This window comes from Pinus tabuliformis, chromosome 9, assembly GCF_031772625.1.
Source record: "Pinus tabuliformis cultivar Carrire ecotype Pingquan chromosome 9, CPIR1, whole genome shotgun sequence".
NCBI classification, from domain to species: domain Eukaryota; kingdom Viridiplantae; phylum Streptophyta; class Pinopsida; order Pinales; family Pinaceae; genus Pinus; species Pinus tabuliformis.
Window position 1 is genome coordinate 151,397,525 of NC_142307.1, and position 24,796 is coordinate 151,422,320.

Here is a 24,796-nt window from a genome sequence, read left to right on the forward strand (position 1 = left end):
GAATGAGGACTACAACATTATGGAACTTGATGTGGTCTATGAAGGTTAAAATGCCTGATAATGCACACATAGAGATTAGGGTTTCCTCATGGAGAAGTGAGGTTCAATATGTGCCTAAGCTTGAGTGCGGTGTATACAACTTATAATGATGATGTCTATTTATTAGTTATGAATTTGGGTATGGCCTGAGTGGTCACAACAATTTGGAACAATTTATTTTCTTTAGACCTATGAATTAAAGCATATTTTTCTTTAAACCTATACAACTTCATTTGTTTTTTCTAACCCTGAGTGTCTTCAAAATGAGGCTTCCTTCCACATAACAAAACTATTCAGTTGCAAGGAGGTTGTAAAACCTAGAAATGGAAATTACAAATGCACCACTAATGATAGGATTATTAAGGCATGGGATATCGAAAAACACGAGTTATGGATGGAACTCATATTTATTATTTATTGAGGGAGTAATACATAAAACTGCCAATTGTTTATCCAGGGATGGGAATCATAAACAATAGAGATGGAAATCACAAGAAAAAGGCACCAACAACCTGCATGAATTTGTTTTTGTTAATTATCCAAATGCTTAATGCACCTGTTAGTTATCTAGGCATGGGAATCACAAATGCACTAGGTCTTAACTTAATCCAAATTATCATTCATTAGCTTGAATCAAGTCTCTTGTAACTCCACAATGTTTACCATCATCAAATGGAAAAAATTTCAACAAAAAGTAAATGCAAAATATCTTACGTATGGGTGATGAAACAGAGTGGCCTCAAGGGTTCTAAAGCCTCTGAGACTTCACTCGCTTGATTTTAATGGATTTGAGCTATTTACAAAATTAAATGTAGTTTTAATTATGTCCCTAACAAGAACATGAGAGTCCCGCCCAACTATAAATTCATATTTACTTTGAATGGCATTTTCTCACCCGAATCACTCTCAAGTTTCAATGCCCGTACTTGCTAACATAGCCATCGATTACAGGGATAAAAATAACCATAAAAGAGGCTTGTCAAGTCTTGCAGTGCATCCCTATGGGACTAGCATAAAAGCCCATAACTAAATTGTGTGGCCATCTAATTGATCTGTAAAGCTTACCATTTTCCAAGAGTACAACAACTCCTGACAAACGAGAAAATTATACACAAATGCCTAGCCATTTGACATGGAAACTACAGGCACTAATACAAGTACATTTGTTCAACCGAGGTCCATGATTTTAAGCATATTTGATTCTCTTTTATGTGTACTATTCTAGTTAAAAAAATAATTTTTGGTCGGGGTAATTTAATGGTTTTTTTATTCCTTAAATTTTGCACACTATGCTTTTTCTTTTACTTTGGGTATTTTATGAATGATGTATCAAATTTGTTTTTTAATTGGGATTATATATGAAATTAAAAATTTACCAACTTTTCATTCATATATAAATTAAAATACACTATAAGTAGATTTTATTTAGTTTTTAGAAAATAATATTATATAATTATATAATATAACCATAGATTTTTTAATCCATTTATTTTATTGAGTTTAAATGATTGTTTTTAACATTGGTTATTCTATGATTTTAGTATTTTTTTAAAAATATATCAAAACTAATGTTTATATATAATATATATAATCTAAATATATATATGAGAATATATTAAATAACTAAATATAAATATGTACAGTTAATGTATAATAAAATTTTATAAAACTAAAATATTATTTTTTTATAATATCTATTTAAAATTTAAATATGTAAATACATTTAACATACGGCATATATGTACTAATACAATTTTTGCAATTAAAAAATTCTAGTTCTTTCGCTGCACTTTTGGAATAATTACTAGTATTTTTGGAATAATTATTAATATTAGTTAGTACGGAATTTTAAATTTACGAGTACCAAATGAATAAAAGTTTGTTTGTGTTACTGATCGCTATGCTTGTTTTTATCCTTCCAAGTTAGATCAGAGTTTCTGCCAAAGATGTACTGATCAGAAATATATTTATATGATTGATTGTGAATGAACTTGTCAAATATATCACAAACTGCCAAAACAATTTGTTACAGTGCCATCTCGTGATAGCAGAGTGAATACAAGTTGGGTTCGATTACAACCTACACTAAGAGGGGTATGAAGTTTGGTACAGAGCTGATGATGATCATGAGATGAGAGGACCTCCCTTGAGGTATTCAGTCAAGGCCAGCGCAACGAGGCCAATCATGGCAAAACGCCCACCTCTATTCACATCTCTGCCAGTTGGTCTTTCCCGCTCGCTAATCTCTACCCCGCCCAGCTGGAGGGGGACGATTTCGAGCATGGCGAGTCTCCCATTTATGGTTTCTGGGGCTGGCCCACTGAAAGCGAACACGTCCTTAAAGTTTGTGCCCACCTGCATTATTATTTATGTCAATTCATTCAGTTCAGTGCAGTGCATGTGCATGTTAATGTAAAAATTGGCGCTTGCATAATCGCTTACCGTCTCAGGAGGGGTAGAAGTTGATCGCCTTGACTCCGGCTGTGGATCCACATGACCCAAATTAAGTTTATATAGAATAACATAAAACCTTATAGAATAACATAAAACCTTCTATTCGTGGATACGGAAACAGCGACAGAATTACTAACCCCTGCCATGCATTTTACTCGAAGCTGCCTGCTGGTTGTTGACCTTTCCGCTGGCCTCCGTTGCAGGAGCGATGCTCCATTCATCGCCATTACTGATGCATTTACAGCGGCCATGATCGCAATATAATAATGAACACTATGTATGAGAACGAATCTAATTTATATGGACTTTGAGAACAATATGAAATAACTAAAGAAGAATAGCCACTATTGATCTGTTATGAGACTCCAGGGGTGGTTATTGTGTTATATATAAGGATGTGGAGGCCATACGGAAAAATCTACCGTCTCATTCATTGAACGGTAAACGCTTAAGCCAAGTCGAGGTTTCTCTTCCTCGGACTATGTTTCCACGTGGTTGGATAAAAATTGAGACGTAGATCCTCGAACAACCGGCGCACCGCACTGAAAATAGAGGCTGGAGCTAACCAATCATTATTGGGTATTTAATGCCTTTAGAGCAAGCAAGCCACTTAGCTATAATACGGAGCGGGCAATTATTATTAATGCCGAATTTGCCGCTCCCGGTTATCGCGTTAAGTCCCTGCACACGCACTTGAATTAGTAGAGGCATCACCATCACCAAAGATTATTCAACTGTAGTAAGTCTCAAATTCGTGCTAGAATTAGGAGTTCGTGTAAATCACGTTTTGAACCATTTCTATCCTCCTCTATCCTTTTTTTATAAAGGGTTATTGTAACAGGTGGGAGTAGGTTTTGAATGTCCATAGGGAGTGGGCATTTTAATTAGTTAATAAAGGTTTAAAAAACATAAGGATTTTTCCATAATTAGATTAATTAGTTAGTTTAAAGAATTTTACTTATGGTTTATAAATGTAAATAAATGCAGTTTATTATCCAAATAAATGTAGTTTATTAATTTTCTAAATAAAGATATTTGATAATTTTAAATAATATTTTCCTCTCTAAAATGCAATAAAATATTCCTAACGGTTAGATCTTGATTTATTCCAACATTTTTTATTATTATCTTAAATCTAGATCTATCATAATATTTTGTTATAAATAATATGGTTATCTCTTCATTCTTCACCATGACTATTCTCATCGTCCTAATTATCGCCTTGTGAGATTTGAGCTCCCATCTTTAGTTCAGGCCTTCCTTCTTACCCATTACATACACTTTGAGAGACAATGAGTTGAATCAATAGCTGAAGCATAGGGTACAAAGGACTCATCCGAAAGAGGGGGATCTCTAGATCCAAGTCTATACATTCTCTTCACATGTATAAAACATTTATTTTTCAATAATAGAATCAAAGTTCTGCTATTTCCATTGGATTCTCAATATATCATTTTATGGTACATGTTCATTTATATTTGGATATTATTTGTTGTAGGGTTTTGATATTTTATTTTTCAGATCTAAAGAGAAATGAAAACCATTCATTTTTGTTGTTAGGGTTATATGTCACGATTAACATAAGTGAAGGATTTTGGTGCAACTTCCAAGAAACTTCATACTAACAAATGGCAACTCGAGTAGCTTAAAAATTTAGAACCCTAGTGACTGTTGTTTCGACATTTTTTTTAGCAATTTTCAGGATTTTTTCTTTCTCTCAATTTTCACTTCTTTTTTTGGAGTTTTACTCTTTGATTGAAGAATATTTGTTTTGTTGGGTTTCCTTGTCTTTTTTGTAGGTCACATGTACCATTCGTGCAAGAGATGACACTGTTTGCAATAAATTTACGAAGAAATTCCTTTGGGGAGGGAGCACATTTTTTTTGACAAAATATTGCACCCCATATGGACGTTTTGAGCCTTTTTATGCTTGAGGACACATTAAACATGTCAAAACTTGTGCCCCCTATTTGTACAATTTTTTTTCATAATTTTGGCCACAGTTATGCACGTGTGTCAGCAGGGATTTCTTCTTGTTCCCTTTCACCCCCAGGCCTAGAGTCTCTTAGTACGTTTTCTCATTTCGAGGAGGAAGCGAAATCCCCTTAGGGTTTAGAGTACACCTCTACCATTTTGGAGACAATTTGTTCAGTTGAGGAATCTAGTGCGCAGAACATTTAGCCATTGTTTTCCAACGTTGTTGCCATCATTTTGTAGTCCTTTTTAGGTAATTTTTAGAATGATTTGTTTCCTTTTGAGACATGTGTTGAATTTATTCTTTAGGATCGCCACGAGCATCCTTCTTTTCACAATTTGATTTATGTTATTTTCCAATACTTTCCCTTATGTTTTTTCTTGGATTTTTTTGCATCATTTTAGCAGATCTAGCCTTAGATCCTAGCCCCTTATGCATTAAATCTTTTGGTATTTTCGTTTCTTTGGGTTGCTTGTATTGTCCTCATTTGTTCTTGTCGTTTCATAGATTTTTGCGTGGGGAATTGCGTGCTTCCGTTTGTTGTTATTTTACTATTATTTATAGTTTATGCACTTTATTTCTCAGTAGCATTGCCATCATAAAACATGATTTAATAAACACATCCACATACACATTATTCACACACTCACACCCTAATAAAACTAGCGCTTGGTTACAACCACTAAGGAAAGACTTGAAACGGTCCACATTAATTATAACTTAACTCACATAGATTAAGCCCAATTGGGCAATAGGGAAAAAAAATCTTGTAATTAGATTTAGGGTCACTGGGATAGGATTCCACAAACCCCCATCGATCACTTACATTGAGAAATAGTAATTTGTCCTTGTAGGGAGCTTGAAAAGCTCCACAATCTCGAGGTCAAAACCAGAGCGTGCCAAAAAATTGATTTAGAGGGGGTTAGGCTTAGGTCTCAGTGTGTGAAAATCTCCACAACACTCCCCGACTAGTTGGTCTAGGGCTCTGCATTGCTGACTGACTACAAAGAAAAAATTATGTTGGAAATGTATTTGAGTATTGAGTATTGGGGGGGGATGAATCAGTAGTGATGGCCTTTATATCAATTTTAAAATTGTTACCACAATATCAAATAACCATGCCCATTCAAAATATTGCCTTAACTAAATATGAAAGAAACAATAAACTCAAACATAATAACCATGAGAAACATCAACACAAGCATGCACACATAAGAACACAAGTATTCATGTTCAAAACCCTTTCGAGAGAACACCACCCTACTTTTGTTGCACTGCTCAATTATTTTATTAATCTGTTGAACAAATTGTACATGGATTAGCTTACACCCATAAGCTAGAAGAATCAGCCCTCTTCAAATTATGATGGCATCCATCAGACCGGAAAATTGTTTCCTCTCATAGATATATCAAAATATATCTGCTCGAAGCTCCCACGACCAACGATCCTCTCCCAACTACCATTGGACTATCCAACTCCAACTGGATGGAGAAATATCTTCCTTTTACTGAATATGCCAAATCAATGTCTACTCTTAAGCCTCCACGCCTTCACTTCCTCCATGCAAACCACATTTCATAAATGTTTTATAATGGGTTCTCAATCAGCTCAACATGAGAAACCCACGAACACCATCATCCTACACATCAAATCTAAAAAAAAAAAAAAAATCCCTTAAGAGGGTTATTTCTTCTCTTCTAGTCACAACAATCTCTGCTCTCTAACACACCACAAGCTGCCAATTTTAGGCCACAATCAAAACATAAAATATAAATCTTCTTCTAAACTCTATCTCTAATTTCTGCACACAATACATTGATAAAAAAATGCCAAACAATGTGAGTCGTTGCTGCAATATATACTCATTCTCGAGACCCTCAGAATGGAATACTCTAACGTTCTCAAGAAAACCAACCAATTAGTACCTTCCTCTATTTATCACTTTCCTATGTTGAGTAACTTTGTAAATTGTACATGTTATGGATCACTTAACCATTTTTGCACACGCTTAAGATTTGGTTAAGATAGGATTTTTTACTAAATCAACCACTAACACCACTATCCATTTGATATTTTCAACTTTGATCAACTTCTAGCAGACCCGCGAACTTTTCCTACCATATGCTGAAAAATTCTGATCAAGAACATCTGACAATGCCAAAATTAGCTTAACGGCGTGAGGAATGTAGAGAAAAACTCCTGAAAAAACTCTGTCACACTTAAAACATAGGTTAAATTTGAATAGATCTCCCCAGTCTCTCCATAGGACTGCCTACCAATGACTGGAGCTTTTCAATCATCCCGTGACTCATCATCCATGCAACTGGGGTAGAGGATGAAGGGAAACATCTTTCCTCAACTCATAAATTTCTCAAACTTCTTCCAAAGCTTCGCAAGCCTCTACATGACCTCCAGAAGTCACTGGTGCCTCTACAACACTTCATCAAATCACTTCCACATCACTATAACCATCGTAAGTGTTGAGCTAATTTATTGACTAAATTAACACAAGTATTTAATTATCAATCCGGGTTTGTAAAACTTGGAGGAAAATCCACTGTATATGGACATCAGATATAATCAAGTTTAGAAGATAAAATTTGAAGAATTAAGGAAGTACATATTACAAATATAAACCTATTTTAACAATTTCTACTTCATTTATGTAATATATGAGGGAAGAGGCTCCTAACTTAGGAGAACCAGGTTGTCCTTCCCTACAATACTACTTTCATGAAGATAAATCTAAGAGCACTAATTAACAATGGTTTATGATGCAGAAGATGTAAAAGAAGAGGCTCCTAACTAAGGAGGTCCAGATTGTCCTCCTTCACAATCCTACTATATCACAATCACCATTGCTTCAAACCAGAAATGCATAAATAACTTCAAATAAGAAAAGGAGAATGAAAGTCAGTTTTAGTTCAAGATCAAATAGAAGGGGAATTTAACTTAAATTCCTGTGTGTTCCTTCATATGTAGATTAGAATTAAACCAATATTCATTCAACAAGCATCACACATCTAAGTACATTTGAAACAAAAACTATTCTATGAAAACTATGAAAATTGAACCAAGAAGTGTACTTAGCTTGGTGTGGGGGCCCTCTACCCTTGCCTTGCACACTTGAAGAAATCTCAACTACAACAACTTCAGTAGATCAACCAAGCATGAACAACAAATTGGAATGAAAACAAGTTCTTCAAATTAGCTCCCAACTCCAATTATACAAAAGTTACATACAAATTCCATTACAAAAGCCATCAAAGTCTTGGCTTTAAATAGAGGTTTAATGAAACAAACTGATCTATATTATCTCTAACACTCATATCTACTCATATCCACCTATCTAAGTCGAACTCATCCAATTCATCCCAAGAAATATGGTCAATCCCATAAAATCTCAAAACTGCCCCATTTCCTAGGGATTTTCTGGTGACTAGTCATGTTTGACCAGCCTTGACCGGGCCTAATAAAGCTTGTTCTGGCTGAACCAAGTGGAGTTAGCTTAGTCCTAGTTCCCAAGCTGTCCATCCATGCATCAAACTCGAGCCCAAGTGTCCTGCAAACATGTCATCCACATAGCTATTACGGGAATTTCTGATTCAGTCCAAAATTGCACTTGAAACTCAATTTTCATAAAAACTTCTAGAAATTGCAAAATTAAAATTAAACACCTGAATATGCATAAAATACATCAAAATGAGATGGATATGATGGAAAATGGATGGAAAATATAAGAATTAGGTAAGTTTCCCTAAGCAAAAATAGACCAAAACTGAGGGCCAACATCTCCCCCTTGCTGATCTTCAAGCATGTCCTCATGCTTGCCTTTGTCTCATTGATCTTCTGCCTCTGTATGCTGACCTCCCTTGCTGTTCTACCAATGGCTCTGTCCCTTGAAGATGAAGCTTTCTCTTGAGCTACCTGTAAAAGGATATCTATGCTTTCATGTACTTCTTCTCTTTTCTTGTGGATGACATTCTTTACCAATATATCATTCTGGATGAGCAACTTCAGATGACAAATAAAACTTGAATTTGGCAATACATTCCGACACAGGATTCATGTCCAACTCAAATCAATAATTTTACTCAAAGCATCCAATATCCAGTTGCCCTTACATCTCATTAAAAGAAGCAATTTTTTATGTCTAGGCATTCACTTTCAATTTAGCCACTCGTTTACCCATGCAATTTGCAAAATAGGGGTTGAAAGAACCATAAAAATATCCCAAACAGAAATGAATTTGAAAAAATTGCCCCCATGAAGTCTAATTAGGCTCGTTCTAAAGAAAACCCATGTTTTCGTTTTTCAAATTTCATTTTCATTTGCCCAAAAAAAGCAATGAAAAATAGTAGTTTCTCAAAATTGAAATGCATTTCTGAGATTGAATGATCATTCAATTTGAAATCAATTTTTTCCTTCAAATGTTTCTCTAGCATCCTGCTTACCTCTTTTCCAATGCCTTGACAAAGAGATGAGACCAATCCTCAAAAACATGAACAAAATTTTGATAAAAAGATTATAAAAACATAATAAACATGTTTTTATTAATCTATTTCTTATATTCTATCCTCTGTTTCATCAAATTTAAAAAAAAAACTCCTTTGTCTCTGTCTTTGCAACATCTCTACCCTGTTCATGGAAACCAAGATTCAATAACTAATCTTTAGGACTGTATATAACTATGACCAATTTAAAACACTGCATCAACATATGACAGTTCACTGCCCAATGACCAATATAAACCATTGCACTGTTTTATTTAATCAACATATGACAATCAATATAAATTTGGCTTTGCATTAGCAAATATAAACGCAAATCTTTAAACATATGCCCGCACTTTATTTTTAAAGACCCATTCCTTCATGCATCAAACTGAAACTCGACTTGTTTGATCATAAAAATGCATGGACAGGTGTAATTTTCGGCTCAGCAAACTCCATGTTTTCAAAACTGCACTCAAACTTTTTATTCATTACTTCAGCATGCAGTCAACCCGTAATAAACATTTTATTTCAGGGAGAACCGGGATATGTCAGATGATTTATTTTGATTGTCTCCATTTCACCGTTAACAACTCATTCCCCGTGCCTTATTTGTGCAAGCAAACTCACTGGCTGTGATGAAGTGTTGTGATTCCTCTGCATCGTGGCTCAATTAACCTGCGTTTTCCACTATTAAACTACATCTAAACATCCTACGACCTTATTGATGGAAGAGTTTCAATGAATGATGACAATGACACTGGTAAATGCATTATCTTATAACTGATGTTTTTATTAAAATATCCCGAGATTTCCTCAAGAATATCCGCTGCATTAATGAAAATGAATCGGATTTTGGCTCTTACCATTTTGCTCAAAAATATCTTTCTCAGTCCATTCTGCTTGAGCTTACACGTCAGCCAGATCTCCAGCGCCAATTTAATTAAATAAAATTGCCTTTGCGAGGATTCATTTATTAAATTAATGGCAAATATGTGGCAATCGCTCAGGTTGTTTAACTGAAGTTTTAGCTCACAATGCAATGCTTAACACAAGTATTATTTCCTTGAAATCCACTAACAGTTGGAGGCGATCTCTTACCTTCTTTCCCGGGATTTCTGGAGTCTAGTGGAGCGCTGCTAACATTGAGAGAATTACGCTCTCTCTTTGAACCAGTGCATTATTCTTCTCACAGCTTGCTTATATATTCTACGTTGTTGCTTCTGTTAAAACGTTTCACTTCTTTCAGCCATATGCCAATGGCATCTACCATCTTTCCTGAGCCTCTCAATGGCCATGATGGCCACAATGGCGGAGCTCTTCGCACAGGGTTTATGTCAAAACGTTTTTACCTGTTGACTGTAGCTGTAGCTCTTGTTAAAACGTTTTACTTCCCACAAGGTTTTTTCAAAATGTTTTTACCATTTACTGTTGTCTGGTACGCCGTGCATAACCATCAAACTTATAATTGGAACCGTGTTTAAATATTTTCATTGTAAAATATTTTCATTGTGTTGTATGAACGCAAGTGGCTGCACATCGTTACTCCCTTTCTTTCTGAGCTTTCAAAATAGCAATGATGGTGTAGTTTAAATTCTGATTTGACCGCTTCTCTGTTGTTTGATTGCTTCCATCGTGGCCATCCTTCTGCATACCAACTCATTATGTCGTGACTGCTGTAAAAAAATAAATCATGGTTTTATTTTTTTACTTTCGCCATTACCTATAGCTGTTCACCATTCATTCCTTCTCATATGAACCATGCACATATAAACTATTTCAATTTAATGGCGCATATCCTTACCCTTTGCTGTATTACCATCGTGCCCATCGAATTGTATTGCCATAAGTTTGAGAAAGTTTTGAAAGCCTGTTTGAATCATATCCCCTGCCTAATATCATTTACTCCGCCATACTCATTTGCCATTTTCAGGATGCAAAAAGATTATGTTTTAATACAGTGCATATGTTTAACACATTCCTTTGTTGTATGCAAATGGTTCAGTGCGCATATATTTCCTTATGAAATATTGCCTTATATATATTTCGTTGATGTATTTCCCTTAAAAACAATGCGCATGTTTGATGATAATAATATTACCCTTTTGCATATTATCATATACTTGCCATCATATAACTTTACACCATGCATATATAAATAATAGCATTTCTTCTTATGCGCTTATGATAAAGTTAATCATTTCGATTTGCACTTGTTCCATATGTATTGCAATGTCTTCCCTTAATTTTAAAATGACCATTTTTAGGTCATGTTTAAAATTGTTTCCATAGGACTAATGCTTGCTTTTTTTGTGCAAGTGCAACTTTTTTTAATTCCTCACATTGATCCATTTTTGCTTCTCGCTGAGATGTTGGCCCTCAGTTTTGGTCTATTTTTGCTTAGGAAAACTTACCTAATTCTTATATTTTCCAAACATTTTCCATCATTTCCATCTCATTTTGATGTATTTTATGCATATTCAGGTGTTTAATTTTAATTTTGCAATTTCTAGAATTTTTTATGAAAATTGAGTTTCAAGTGCAATTTTGGACTGAATCGGAAATTCCCGTAATAGCTATGTGGATGACATGTTTGCAGGACACTTGGGCTCGAGTTTGATGCATGGATGGATAGCTTGGGAACTAGGACTAAGCTAACTCCACTTGGTTCGGCCAGAACAAGCTTTATTAGGCCCGGTCAAGGCTGGTCAAACATGACTAGTCACCAGAAAATCCCTAGGAAATGGGGCAGTTTTGAGATTTTATGGGATTGACCATATTTCTTGGGATGAATTGGATGAGTTCGACTTAGATAGGTGGATATGAGTAGATATGAGTGTTAGAGATAATATAGATCAGTTTGTTTCATTAAACCTCTATTTAAAGCCAAGACTTTGATGGCTTTTGTAATGGAATTTGTATGTAACTTTTGTATAATTGGAGTTGGGAGCTAATTTGAAGAACTTGTTTTCATTCCAATTTGTTGTTCATGCTTGGTTGATCTACTGAAGTTGTTGTAGCTGAGATTTCTTCAAGTGTGCAAGGCAAGGGTGGAGGGCCCCCACACCAAGCTAAGTACACTTCTTGGTTCAATTTTCATAGTTTTCATAGACTAGTTTTTGTTTCAAATGTATTTAGATGTGTGATGATTGTTGAATGAATATTGGTTTAATTCTAATCTACATATGAAGGAACACACAGGAATTTAAGTTAAATTCCCCTTCTATTTGATCTTGAACTAAAACTGAATTTCATTCTCCTTTTCTTATTTGAAGTTATTTATGCATTTCTGGTTTGAAGCAATGGTGATTGTGATATAGTAGGATTGTGAAGGAGGACAATCTGGACCTCCTTAGTTAGGAGCCTCTTCTTTTACATCTTCTGCATCATAAACCATTGTTAATTAGTGCTCTTAGATTTATCTTCATGAAAGTAGTATTGTAGGGAAGGACAACCTGGTTCTCCTAAGTTAGGAGCCTCTTCCCTCATATATTACATAAATGAAGTAGAAATTGCTAAAATAAGTTTATATTTGTAATATGTACTTCCTTAATTCTTCAAGTTTTATCTTCTAAACTTGATTATATCTGATGTCCATATACAGTGGATTTGCCTCCAAGTTTTACAAACCCGGATTGATAATTAAATACTTGTGTTAATTTAGTCAATAAATTAGCTCAACATTTTGGCGCCGTTGCCGGGGAGGCAATTATCAGCATAGTCCAAAAAAGATAAACAAAAACACTAAAAATTTAGTTAAGATACAATTCTCTTAGTTATGTTTCTTTATGCCTAGAAATAGAGATCCTAAAATTAGGTTTCCACAACAATACCCCCCAACAAAAACATAAAATCAAAAAAAAAAAAAACTACAAAATCCATTTGCAAGACAAGATCTAAAAAATGATGTTAAAGAATAGGCTACAACACTACTCCATTATTCAACATTCTTTCTCATCAAATCTTTATGATCAGAGAAATTTTCATGTCCAAACATTCATTAAAGTATATTTTCCAAATTTGGATATGAGTTTACTTATGATCTTGTTACGAAAATGGATGCATTGGAAATTCTCTTATACTTGAGAGAATGAATTATTTTTCTAAAATAGAATAGGATAGGATAGAATAAATAAACAAGTAGAATGAATTCACAATAAGACTTCCATAATAAATTTGTTTCAAACAATTTCTTCGAATCATTGTTCAATATTCATTTGAAAGGACTACATGGAAAAATGCAGTAAGAACAAGCCTATTTTGGGTAAGCATATAGGATCATTTTGAAATCATGGTTTATTTACATATCTCTTGAAATCTAGTTTTGGAATCCATTTTGAAGTTCTCAATTTATATCACAAATAAAAATGTGATCAAAATCAAAACTAGGTCTCAAGTGAAATGTTTAGGACAGAGTTAGTACAACCTATATATGAAGTGATAATGGGAACATTTTTATCTGAAATTCATAGGGAATATAGCCCTTTGAATCTAGTTTCCAAATCAATTTGAATCACTTCAATCAGGTATTATATGAAAAAGTTATTCTTGAAATACTAATTGCTTGTCGAAACATCTGCATGGTGACAATTCTAGGTCTTGACTGTTCATTGGCATATTTTAAATACCAAATCATCTTCTTTTCAAAACCTATTTATACGGGAGATATATATTCAAGTCTAGTTTAAGACACAATTTGAATCATCCCATTTGGAGGTGAAATGAAAAAGTTATGCCACATTTAGTGACTGCATGTCTTCAAACTAGCATAGCAAAACTCTGCCTCCTAGGCCTGTTCATCACCAATTTTGTAATATCAAGCCTAAAACTTTTTAAAACCAGTTTCTACTGGAAATACAAAAATGAATCTACTTTAATATCCAAGTGGAATTACATTGATGTGATATTTATCGAAGAAGTTACGCTTCTAACAGTGACTGTTGGTCTAGTTAAAAATTAACAATTAGAAGCTCTATCAAACATGGCACTCCTTATAATTTTTACCATATCATTTTAAGCCATTTTGAAAACCTGTTTATACTGGAGGAAGCCATATGAATTCACTTCTACGTGGCTTTGGAATCACTCTAATTCGATATCAAACAAATATTTTGTAAACAAAATGCCACTAGGAGGTCTAGGCTGCCAACCATTCCTCAAAGGGGTAAATAAATGCATTTTGTTTGTATATAATCTTTGGACTTGTTTTATAAGAAATGCTTGTAATGATTTACATATTTATTGGAAGAAGAGAGACAATACACCTCTCTTCCTCCATCATCTAATGTTGTATTGCAGGCAAATGCTATGTTTTTTGCAGGTCACAGGAAGAATGAAGGTGTGAAGTCCATGGATGAAGTAATTTTCAAAGTCAAATTCATATTCCAAAATATGAATACAAATGTTCAAGTCAAAGCAAAGTGAAAATTCACCTGATGTTGAGTTCATTCAATGAAACTCAAACTCTTGAAGCTTGCTCTTCAATGTTGACCAACAACATCAACAAACCCTACAACATGATCGAGATCAAGGCAAAAAGCCATGAAGACAATCATTAGGAGAAGCAATCAAGTTCAGTACCATGTCAAGTCACATCAATCTTCAAAGAAGTCTTTCATATTGAATTCGTATTTTGATCATCATCATTTGTTCATGATTTGAATTCATATTGTTCATCATCCATACTGTATGTTAAGCTCCATGACGAAGCATGTTGAAGTCCAGACTTACTACTACATCATGACTTCAATATAAACTATTTTCATAAGCTTTCATACTTCCCTACTCCATTACACCCCACCTCCATTCAGAAAAAAAAATAGAAAAATTTCAAAAATAATAGAGTTTGGTTGTTAAAATCCATGAAAGTGGGACAATACAAACTCGAATTCATATTGGAAAACCAACTTGCTTGGCCAATATGAATTCTCTATTTTGTTTTGCCATTTCTTCAGTTTGCGTTTGCAGGAATCATCCTCCAGAATAAAGAAGACTTGAGGACAAGTCTTCCCATCAGCAAGGGGGGAAGGTTCACAAAAATAAACTTAGTTGTGCAGCTGAATTGACGATGGAACTTGTATTGTTGGCAGTTGGGACCTGAAATATTTTTGAATTCAATTGCAGAGGGACCTGAAATGTTAGCAAAAACATGTATATATTGCATAAAAATGTACATGACAAAAGAGACCTGAGTTATTATGAATCAATTGAAGAGGGACCTGAACGACATCAACAATCAATGGACCAGAATCAATGAAGGATGCTAGAACATAAGGCATAAATAAGCTCTATCTATCTACGATATTTGATCAAGACAACTTCATCCAATATTGTTAAAGAACTACAACATTCATGCAATACTACAGGGAAGTACAAGAATAGTAAGTGCACAATTTTGCTCTTGTAAATTCAAATTTTTGTAGAAATTTTTAGAATTTGTTGAAATTGAGTTAATACCTGAATGCATATTCATCACATTTTCCTTCTTCTATACCCATTAGCCTATGTCCATCCTACTACATTTACCCTATACCTAATCCAATGTACATATGTACATCTTATATTCATTCCATAGCCCTAACATTTCATAACCCTAAATATCATTCTCTATTTACCTTTATTTATTTTCTACATTCCATATTCATTTCATAACCCTAACTATTTTTCCGTAATGAAAAAATAGACCAAAACTGAGGGCCAATAGTAAGTCAAACAAGGTTCACTTGGATGCCAACCAACAACAATACTAGCACCCGGGCCATCAAAATTCTCCACAAACACTCTACCTTCAATATGCATCTTGTTGGGTTGTTGGGTCTTGACACAGGTTGGGAGTTTAATTAGACAAACAAATCCAGGTACTACTGGCCCTTTCAGCAACAGTTCGTGCAGTGCAGACTGAGGTGTCACCCAAAGCAGTATGGGGGGATGTTGGAACCAGGTTTCCGCACCCTTGAGATGTCTGAGGGGTTTGATTTAGTCCAACTGTGAATACCTTCATGCATGTTACTTCGCGTAATTCCTGGACCTATATGGCCTTCGCAACCTATTATCTTTGCCTTCGCGTATCCGTAACATGGGACTATGGGGCTTTCACACTGCTGGAGTAGTGATCTGCACTATTTCCCCAAGTCACGCCATGGATCTTACTTATCTCCTTATAACAGTTAGTTACCTTCACGTAAATAGATACCTTTTATTACATTCACTTACTCAGCATATTCATATAAGTTCGTGGAGTAAATAACCAGTAAACATGCAATTCATACCCAATATACTTTAATGCATAGAACAGGAAAATATACACAAAAATATGGTAAAACTTCTCTTTATTAACATTTCAAATGGTTATAGACTCAACCTACCCTGCGCACTTAGCTGCAGGGGTCTGCGCACTCAATTGCATACTACTAGGCATATGCGCACTCAGCTGCAGAGCCTTCTCCTACTCTATGACCCAAAGACACAAATCTACACTTCAGATACTTTTCTATCCTTATATTCCATTGCCATCAATCCATTTTATACAATCCCATGGTCTGCCGACCATGGGTAGTTCTCTCAATATGACACTATGACTCTATGACTCTATGACTCTATTACAACATCGTGCCACACACTCGCAATTCGCTAAGTATTTACAATGGTCTTTAAGCCCTAAAACTTGCCATGTGGGGGATTCCACGCCCAACAGGCCTCCAAAACAAACATCATGACTCACCCTCGAGTCACTCTGTCAGTGTAGAGATCCTTTCGCAAAGACCTCCCAACTCTGCTCAAACTGCTACAAGGTCGGCAGTGCACTGAGCGGCTGCTTGTTGAATCTCATGTACTCATTGTTCCGAGACCGCGTTGTCATAACTGCTCCCTTGCATCTGTTCCTATGTCCCCGACAGCTGAGACGAATCTGAGCATGACGAGTCTCCCATTTATGGTTTCTAGGGCTGGCCCACTGTAAGCAAACACATCCTTAAAGTTTGTGCTCACCTGCATTATTATTTATGTCAATTCAATTTAGTTCAGTGCAGTGCATGTTAATGTAAAAACTGGCGCTTGCATAAACGGTAAACGCTTAGCCAAGTCGAGGTTTCTCTTCCTCGGACTATGTTTCCACGTGGTTGGATAAACATTGAGACGTAGATCCTCGAACAACTGGCGCACCACACTTGTATAATTGGAACGTTTCCAACTAATTTAATAATAGATTTTTAGATTTTTAATAATGAAATAGTAGAGGGCATCACCATCACCATAGATTATTCAACCTGTAGTATGTCTCAACTTTGTGCTAGAATTTAGGAGTTCGTGTAAATCACATTTTGAACCATTTCTATACTTGTCTATCCTTTTTTTTTATAAAAGGTTATTGTAACAGGTGGGGGTAGGTTTTGAATGTCCATAGGGAGTGGGAATTTTAATTAGTTAATAAAGGTTTAAAAGAATAAGGATTTTCCATAATTAGATTAATTAGTTAGTTTAACGAATTTTACTTATGGTTTATAAATGCAAATAAATGCAGTTTACTATCCAACTTCTCCCACATTTGAATATTTTTTTAAAATTTTACAAAGTTTATGTAATAATAAGTTTATACATGAGCACTATAAATCTTATTTCTTTCTCACTTATTTTGTTGTGTATTATGGAGAAGGGTACGATGGAGGAATTGGCCTAATGGGTGATGTATGTAGGTTTATTTGGCTTGGAATTAAGATGAAAATTGCAGTATTTACCTTCTTCTAGATGCAAGCTCCTTGTCCAATAGCAATGGATGCAAGTGTGCAATTATTTGGCTAGAGTTGGACTATGTCTATGTTATCCATCTTTGTAGTAATTTTCTAAATAAAGATATTTGATAATTTTAAATAATATTTCCCTCTCTAAAATGCAATAAAATATTCCTAACGGTTAGATCTTGATTTATTCCAACATTTTTTATTATTATCTTAAATCTAGATCTATCATAATATTTTGTTATAAATAGTATGGTTTTCTCCTCATTCTTCACCATGACTATTCTCATCGTCCTCATTATTTCCTTGTGAGATTTGAGCTCCCATCTTTAGTTCAGGCCATCACCGTTTCTTCTTACCCATTACATACACTTTGAGAGACAATGAGTTGAACCAATAGTTGAAGCATAGGGTACAAAGGACCCATCCCAAAGAGGGGGGTCTCTAGATCCAAGTCTATACATTCTCTTCACATGTATAAACATTTATTTTCCAATAATAGAATCAAAGTTCTGCTATTTCCATTGGATTCTCAATATATCATTTTATGGTACATGTTCATTTATATTTGTATATTATTTGTTGGAGGGTTTTGATATTTTATTTTTCAGATCTAAAGAGAAATGAAAACCATTCATTTTTGTTGTTAGGGTTATATGTCACGATTAACATAAGTGAAGGATTTTGGTGCAACTTCCAAGAAACTTCATACCAACAAATGGCAACTCGAGTAGCTTAAAAATTTAGAACCCTAGTGACTGTTTTTTCGAATTTTTTTTTAGCAATTTTCAGGATTTTTTGTTTCTCTAAATTTTCACTTCTTTTTTTTGGATTTTTACTCTTTGGTTGAAGAATATTTGTTCTGTAGAAATTTCAATAATATAACACTTATTCATAGAGATTATCTTTATTATACACTATTTGCGCGATGCATGCATAATACATAACCTCCTCTACCATTGATCATCAATTTGCGGAATTAAAAAAAACAATCGCATGTGCGCATTGAAACATCAATCACACATATCAACACAGTATGTAATGGGGAAAGGATACAACTGAAAACCCACAACTATCTGTATATTATAATGATAGAGAACATGTAACAATACATAGTACAATACTCCTCACATGTACTCAGTACTATCTCCACATGCTACACACAAACTAGCACAGATCTGAACAAGTTACAAGTTCAAATCTCCTCCACTATTTTGCCTGCCTCTATTACGCAATCCAAGTTGAGAATAGATCAGATCCAAGTTCGAATTCCCTTGGCTTGTACTGTTCATAACGTGGTTTAGTTTCTTTGTTTCTTCAACAATTTTTTTGTCTAATTCCATCTCAATTTTGGACTTATCAAGGTTTTTTCTCAGAGCTAATCTTTGCTTCTAAACTATGGCAGTTATTTCCCAATCAATGATTAATCCATTAGAAACCTCTTCTTCCCTTTTTGCATCATCAAGCTTGAGTTTTAGAGACAAAATTTCATGTTTATATATTTTTATAATCATTTTCTCCCTTTTCTTGGTCAATTATTGTTTCGAGAGGTTACTCTCATCTTCTAGCTTCTTACAATTATTTTCCTTTTCTTCTAATTGTTGTGCCAGATTGTCTTCACTCTTAATAGCTTCCTCAAAATTTTTACTTTGGTAAACAAACTCTTCATACCTTCTTCATCTCACAACAACTTCTCTTTTTTTTTCTTGCTTCAGGTCATCTTTAATTCATCAAGGGCGTTGATGAGCTCCCCTTCAAGATCTACTACACTTTCATCTTCTTCTTCCTTGAGGTTTGATTCGTTCTTATATTTAGATTTAGATTCTAATGCCATGAGTAAGAATTCATCAACCTCATCTTTTGGAGACTCTTGCCTATTTCCTTCTAATGCAAAACTATCCTCTTTGGAGTAGAGACCATTTTTTCTTGAAATGATTCTTCTTATGATATTCTTGAGCTTTATCTCTGCGCTTCTGATCCTTTTCCTCTCTTGTCTTATCTCAATAAGGAAACTTGGAGGAAAATTTCTCAAACCTTCCACATTCAAAGCATTGGAAGGGTAGATGTCCCTTATACTCTCCTAAACCATCTTTTAGCTTTCTAGCCAACTAAGCAAACTCTTGATCAAATTCATACTTGGAACATTCTTGGTGATATTTGTGTTCCTTATTCTTCATTGAGGGTTTAAATTCTACCTCCTTTTGCTCAAACTTCTCTTTTTCTATTCTCATCTCATAGGAAGTGAGAGTTCCATGTAGCGCCTTCATTAAAACAGACTTTATGTTTGATATCTCTTATGTAGATGAGATCCTAGAACTGAATCTCATAGGAAGAGATATAAATACATTCTAGAAAACTACTTCATTCATGAGTTGTTCTCCAAATCGTCTAATCATATTTTCTACCTCATTAATCTAAGAAAATATTCTGGTATATTTTCCTCCTTATTCATTCTTAAGCTCTCAAACCTCATTCTAATTGCTTGAGGTTTGGCTTGCTTAACTTTCTCATCTCCTTTATAACTATTCTAGAGCTTGTAGCATACTTCCTTAGTTGACTTACATTGAATTACTTTTACAAGGTCATATTGATTAAGGCCAAAGAGAATTGCACTCTTTGCCTTTTCATTGTTCCCATAAACATTTTTATCATTTTCATTTGTAGGAGGGGTTTCTCAGACAATATAATCAACTAATACAAAACTCCAAACATCTACACCTAGGGACATGCGATAGGCTTCCATACTGACTTTCCAAAATACATAATTTGTACCATCAAGTACTTGTATCTTACTTGAATAAGCATCCCGACTTTCTGGTTTAGCCAGGATGCCCTATCAATTTACCTTTTAGTGGTAAAGTTATTCCTAAAGGAACCTGTATCTGATACCAATTTTTGGGATCATGATTTATGTTACACTAGAACTCGTAGGTGTTAGTAAACAGACATATTTCTAGAGCTAACAGATCCTCAAGTGATGGTTAAGGACATGTCATGAAACACACAGGCAGCATTGCCAAGTACAGTAAGGGGAGCTATAATTTTACCATGAGTGTTCACAATTATTTTGCAGTATCATTTATTTCCTAAAAATCTCCTTAAAATCGAAGTGTTTTAGGATGGGGATAATCATGGATATTCAAACCTAGGAGCCCAAAAGGCACCTTTGGAATGCTTCATAAAAAATTGGTCATCTCGAAAGAGTTTCAATGAATTATCAACATTCTCTATATGTAGTTCCAATGCTTTATTGTAGACCATAATATCGTCAAAGAAGACTAGAAAAACTTGCATAGAAAGGCTTTGAATTTTTTTTCATAAGGCTCTAGAAGGTTGACGAAGTTTAATAAATATTGAAAGTAATCACAAAAAACTCATATTGACCTTCATATGTTTATTATTGAAAAAATTCTCTCCATGCTTTTCATCTAGAAGATCATTAATAATTAGGACACTTGCACTAGGTTCCTTCCTTCTTTAATATCAAGACTACTACTCATGAGTAAGGGCTTGTAGTAGGTTGTATGACCTCCACCTTCAATAGTTCTTGATTGATATTTTTTCTTATATCAATTTGTGCAAAAGGGTGTTAATAAGAACGTACATTTTGTGGTTGAATTCCTAGGATCAAGGGAATGTTATGTTAACGCTTTATTTAAGAATGGATAAAATTAGTCTTTGGTGTTTGAAAGACTTGATGATTTTTGTGAAGGAACAATTGAAAATTTAAGAGTATTTCTTATGTCAAATTATGGATTATCCATAACTCATATGGAATTAAATTGGCAAATAATTCTATAGTGGCCTTTATTTAATAATTTTTCCATACTATGGGCATTGACTATTTCAAGGGACCTTACCAAAATCCATTGAAGAGTGTATACATGTCCCCCTTTAGAGAAATCTATATAGATTTCTTTCAAATACATTATGGGTGATCCCAATGTGCATAGAAACTCTACCCCCAATATTATATCATAGCCACCCATATCAATGGAAAATAAATGGGATTTGAGTTGATAGTCTCCGATATAGAGTTTGACATTTTCACATTTCCCCCCACAGTTCATTATACCTCAATTGGGGATCATGATTTAAAATTTGTGTCCTAGGCATTAAAAACAATGGGTTTATTCTACCACTCTCTTATGAATGAAAATATGAGTACCACCATTATGAATGGGGACTACAACATTATGGAACTTGATGTGGTCTATGAAGTTAAAATGCCTGATAATGCACACATAGAGATTAGGGTTTCCTCATGGAGAAGTGGAGGTTCAATATGTGCCTAAGCTTGAGTGCTGGTGTATACAACTTATAATGATGATGTCTATTTAATAGTTATGAATTTGGGTATGGCCTGAGTGGTCACAACAATTTGGAACAATTTATTTTCTTTAGACCTATGAATTAAAGCATATTTTTCTTTAAACCTATACAACTTCATTTGGTTTTTCTAACCCTGAGTGTCTTCAAAATGAGGCTTCCTTCCACATAACAAAACTATTCAGTTGCAAGGAGGTTGTAAAACCTAGAAATGGAAATTACAAATGCACCACTAATGATAGGGATATTAAGGCATGGGATATCGAAAACACGAGTTATGGATGGAACTCATATTTATTATTTATTGAGGGAGTAATACATAAACTGCCAATTGTTTATCCAGGGATGGGAATCATAAACAATAGAGATGGAAATCACAAGAAAAGGCACCAGCAGCCTGCATGAATTTGTTTTTGTTAATTATCCAAATGCTTAATGCACCTGTTAGTTATCTAGGCATGGGAATCACAAATGCACTAGGTCTTAACTTAATCCAAAATTATCATTCATTAGCTTGAATCAAGTCTCTTGTAACTCCACAATGTTTACCATCATCAAATGGAAAAAATTTCAACAAGTAATTGCAAAATATCTTACGTATGGGTGATGAAACAGAGTGGCCTCAAGGGTTCTAAAGCCTCTGAGACCTTCACTCGCTTGATTTTAATGGATTTGAGCTATTTACAAAAATTTATAATGAATTAATGTAGTTTTAATTATGTCCCTAACAAGAACATGAGAGTCCCGCCCAACTACAAATTCATATCTACTTTGAATGGCATTTTCTCACCCGAATCACTCTCAAGTTTCAATGCCCGTACTTGCTAACATAGCCATCGATTACAGGGATAAAAATAACCATAAAAGAGGCTTGTCAAGTCTTGCAGTGCATCCCTATGGGACTAGCATAAAAGCCCATAACTAAATTGTGTGGCCATCTAATTGATCTCTAAAGCTTACCATTTCCAAGAGTACAACAACTCGTGACAAACCAAAAAAATTATACACAAATGCCTAGCCATTTGACATGGAAATTACAGGCAGTAATACAAGTACATTTGTTCAACCAAGGTCCATGATTTTAAGCATATTTGATTCTCTTTTATGTGTACTATTCTAGTTAAAAAAAATAATTTTTGGTAGGGGTAATTTATTGGCTTTTTTTATTCCTTAAATTTTGCACACTATGCTTTTATCTTTTACTTTGGGTATTTTATGAATGATGTATCAAATTTGTTTTTTAATTGGAATTATATATGAAATTAAAATATCACCACTTTTCATTCATATATAAATTAAAATACACTATAAGTAGATTTTATTTAGTTTTTAGAAAATAATATTAATTAATAATATAATATAAACCATAGATTTTTTAATCCATTCATTTTAATTGAGTTTAAATGATTGTTTTTAACATTGGTTATTCTATGATTTTAGTATTTTGTTAAAAATATATCAAAACTAATGTTTATATATATATATATATAATAACTATATATAAATATGTACAAGTTAATGTATAATAAAAATTTATAAAACTAAAATATTAATTTTTATAATATCTATTTAAATTTAAATATTCGCTTCACTTTTGGAATAATTACTAGTATTTTTGGAATAATTATTAATATTAGTTAGTACGGAATTTATAAATTTACGAGTACCAAATGAATAAAAGTTTGTTTGTGTTACTGATCGCTATGCTTGTTTTTATCCTTCCAAGTTAGATCAGAGTTTCTGCCAAAGATGTACTGATTGTGAATGAACTTGTCAAATATATCACAAACTGCCAAAACAATTTGTTACAGGGCCATCTCGTGATAGCTGAGTGAATACAAGTTGGGTTCGATTACAACCTACGCTAAGAGGGGTATGAAGTTTGGTACAGAGCTGATGATGATCATGAGATGAGAGGACCTCCCTTGAGGTATTCAGTCAATCATGGCAAAACGGCCATTCAACATCTCTGCCCCAGAAGACATTATTTCCTGTGATTTGCTCTCTTTGGACACTCCCTTGAACATGGGTATCAGAGAAGCGCGCTTCCAATAAACAGTGGAACTCCTCCGCTGGTCTTTCCCGCTCGCTATCTCCACCCCGACAGCTGAGACGAATCCGAGCATGGCGAGTCTCCCATTTATGGTTTCTGGGGCTGGCCCACTGAAAGCAAACACGTCCTTAAAGTTTGTGCTCACCTGCATTATTATTTATGTCAATTCAATTCAGTTCAGTGCAGTGCATGTGCATGTTAATGTAAAAATTGGCGCTTGCATAATCGCTTACCGTCTCAGCAGGGGTAGAAGTTGATCGCCTTGACTCCGGCTGTGGATCCACATGACCCAAATTAAGTTATATATAGAATAACATAAAACCTTCTATTCGTGGATACGGAAACAGCGACAGAATTACTAACCCCTGCTGGTTGTTGACCTTTCCGCTGGCCTCCGTTGCAGGAGCGATGCTCCATTCATCGCCATTACTGATGCATTTACAGCGGCCATGATCGCAATATAATAATGAACACTATGTATGAGAACGAATCTAATTTATATGGACTTTGAGAACAATATGAAATAACTAAAGAAGAATAGCCACTATTGATCTGTTATGAGACTCCAGGGCTGGTTATTGTGTTATATATAAGGATGTGGAGGCCATACGGAAAAATCTACCGTCATTCATTGAACGGTAAACGCTTAACCAAGTCGAGGTTTCTCTTCCTCGGACTATGTTTCCACGTGGTTGGATAAAAATTGAGACGTAGATCCTC

At 34.5% G+C, this 24,796-nt stretch overlaps 2 protein-coding genes across 2 annotated transcripts; both read right to left on the reverse strand.

Moving 5' to 3' along the window:
* Nucleotides 1-2,163: 2,163 nt before the first annotated feature.
* LOC149147580 (early light-induced protein 1, chloroplastic-like) lies at nt 2,164-2,836 on the reverse strand. The gene is made up of 3 exons (XM_089441878.1): nt 2,631-2,836; nt 2,482-2,520; nt 2,164-2,394 (listed from the first exon to the last, which is right to left on the reverse strand). The coding sequence occupies exons 1-3, from the start codon at nt 2,742-2,744 to the stop codon at nt 2,164-2,166; spliced, it is 384 nt and encodes a 127-aa protein (XP_089298004.1). The 5' UTR covers nt 2,745-2,836.
* Nucleotides 2,837-23,957: 21,121 nt separating this feature from the next.
* On the reverse strand, nt 23,958-24,493 carry LOC149147581 (early light-induced protein, chloroplastic-like). Its single transcript, XM_089441879.1, has 3 exons — nt 24,440-24,493; nt 24,310-24,348; nt 23,958-24,221 (listed from the first exon to the last, which is right to left on the reverse strand). The coding sequence occupies exons 1-3, from the start codon at nt 24,491-24,493 to the stop codon at nt 23,958-23,960; spliced, it is 357 nt and encodes a 118-aa protein (XP_089298005.1).
* Between the last annotated feature and the right edge of the window lie 303 nt (nt 24,494-24,796).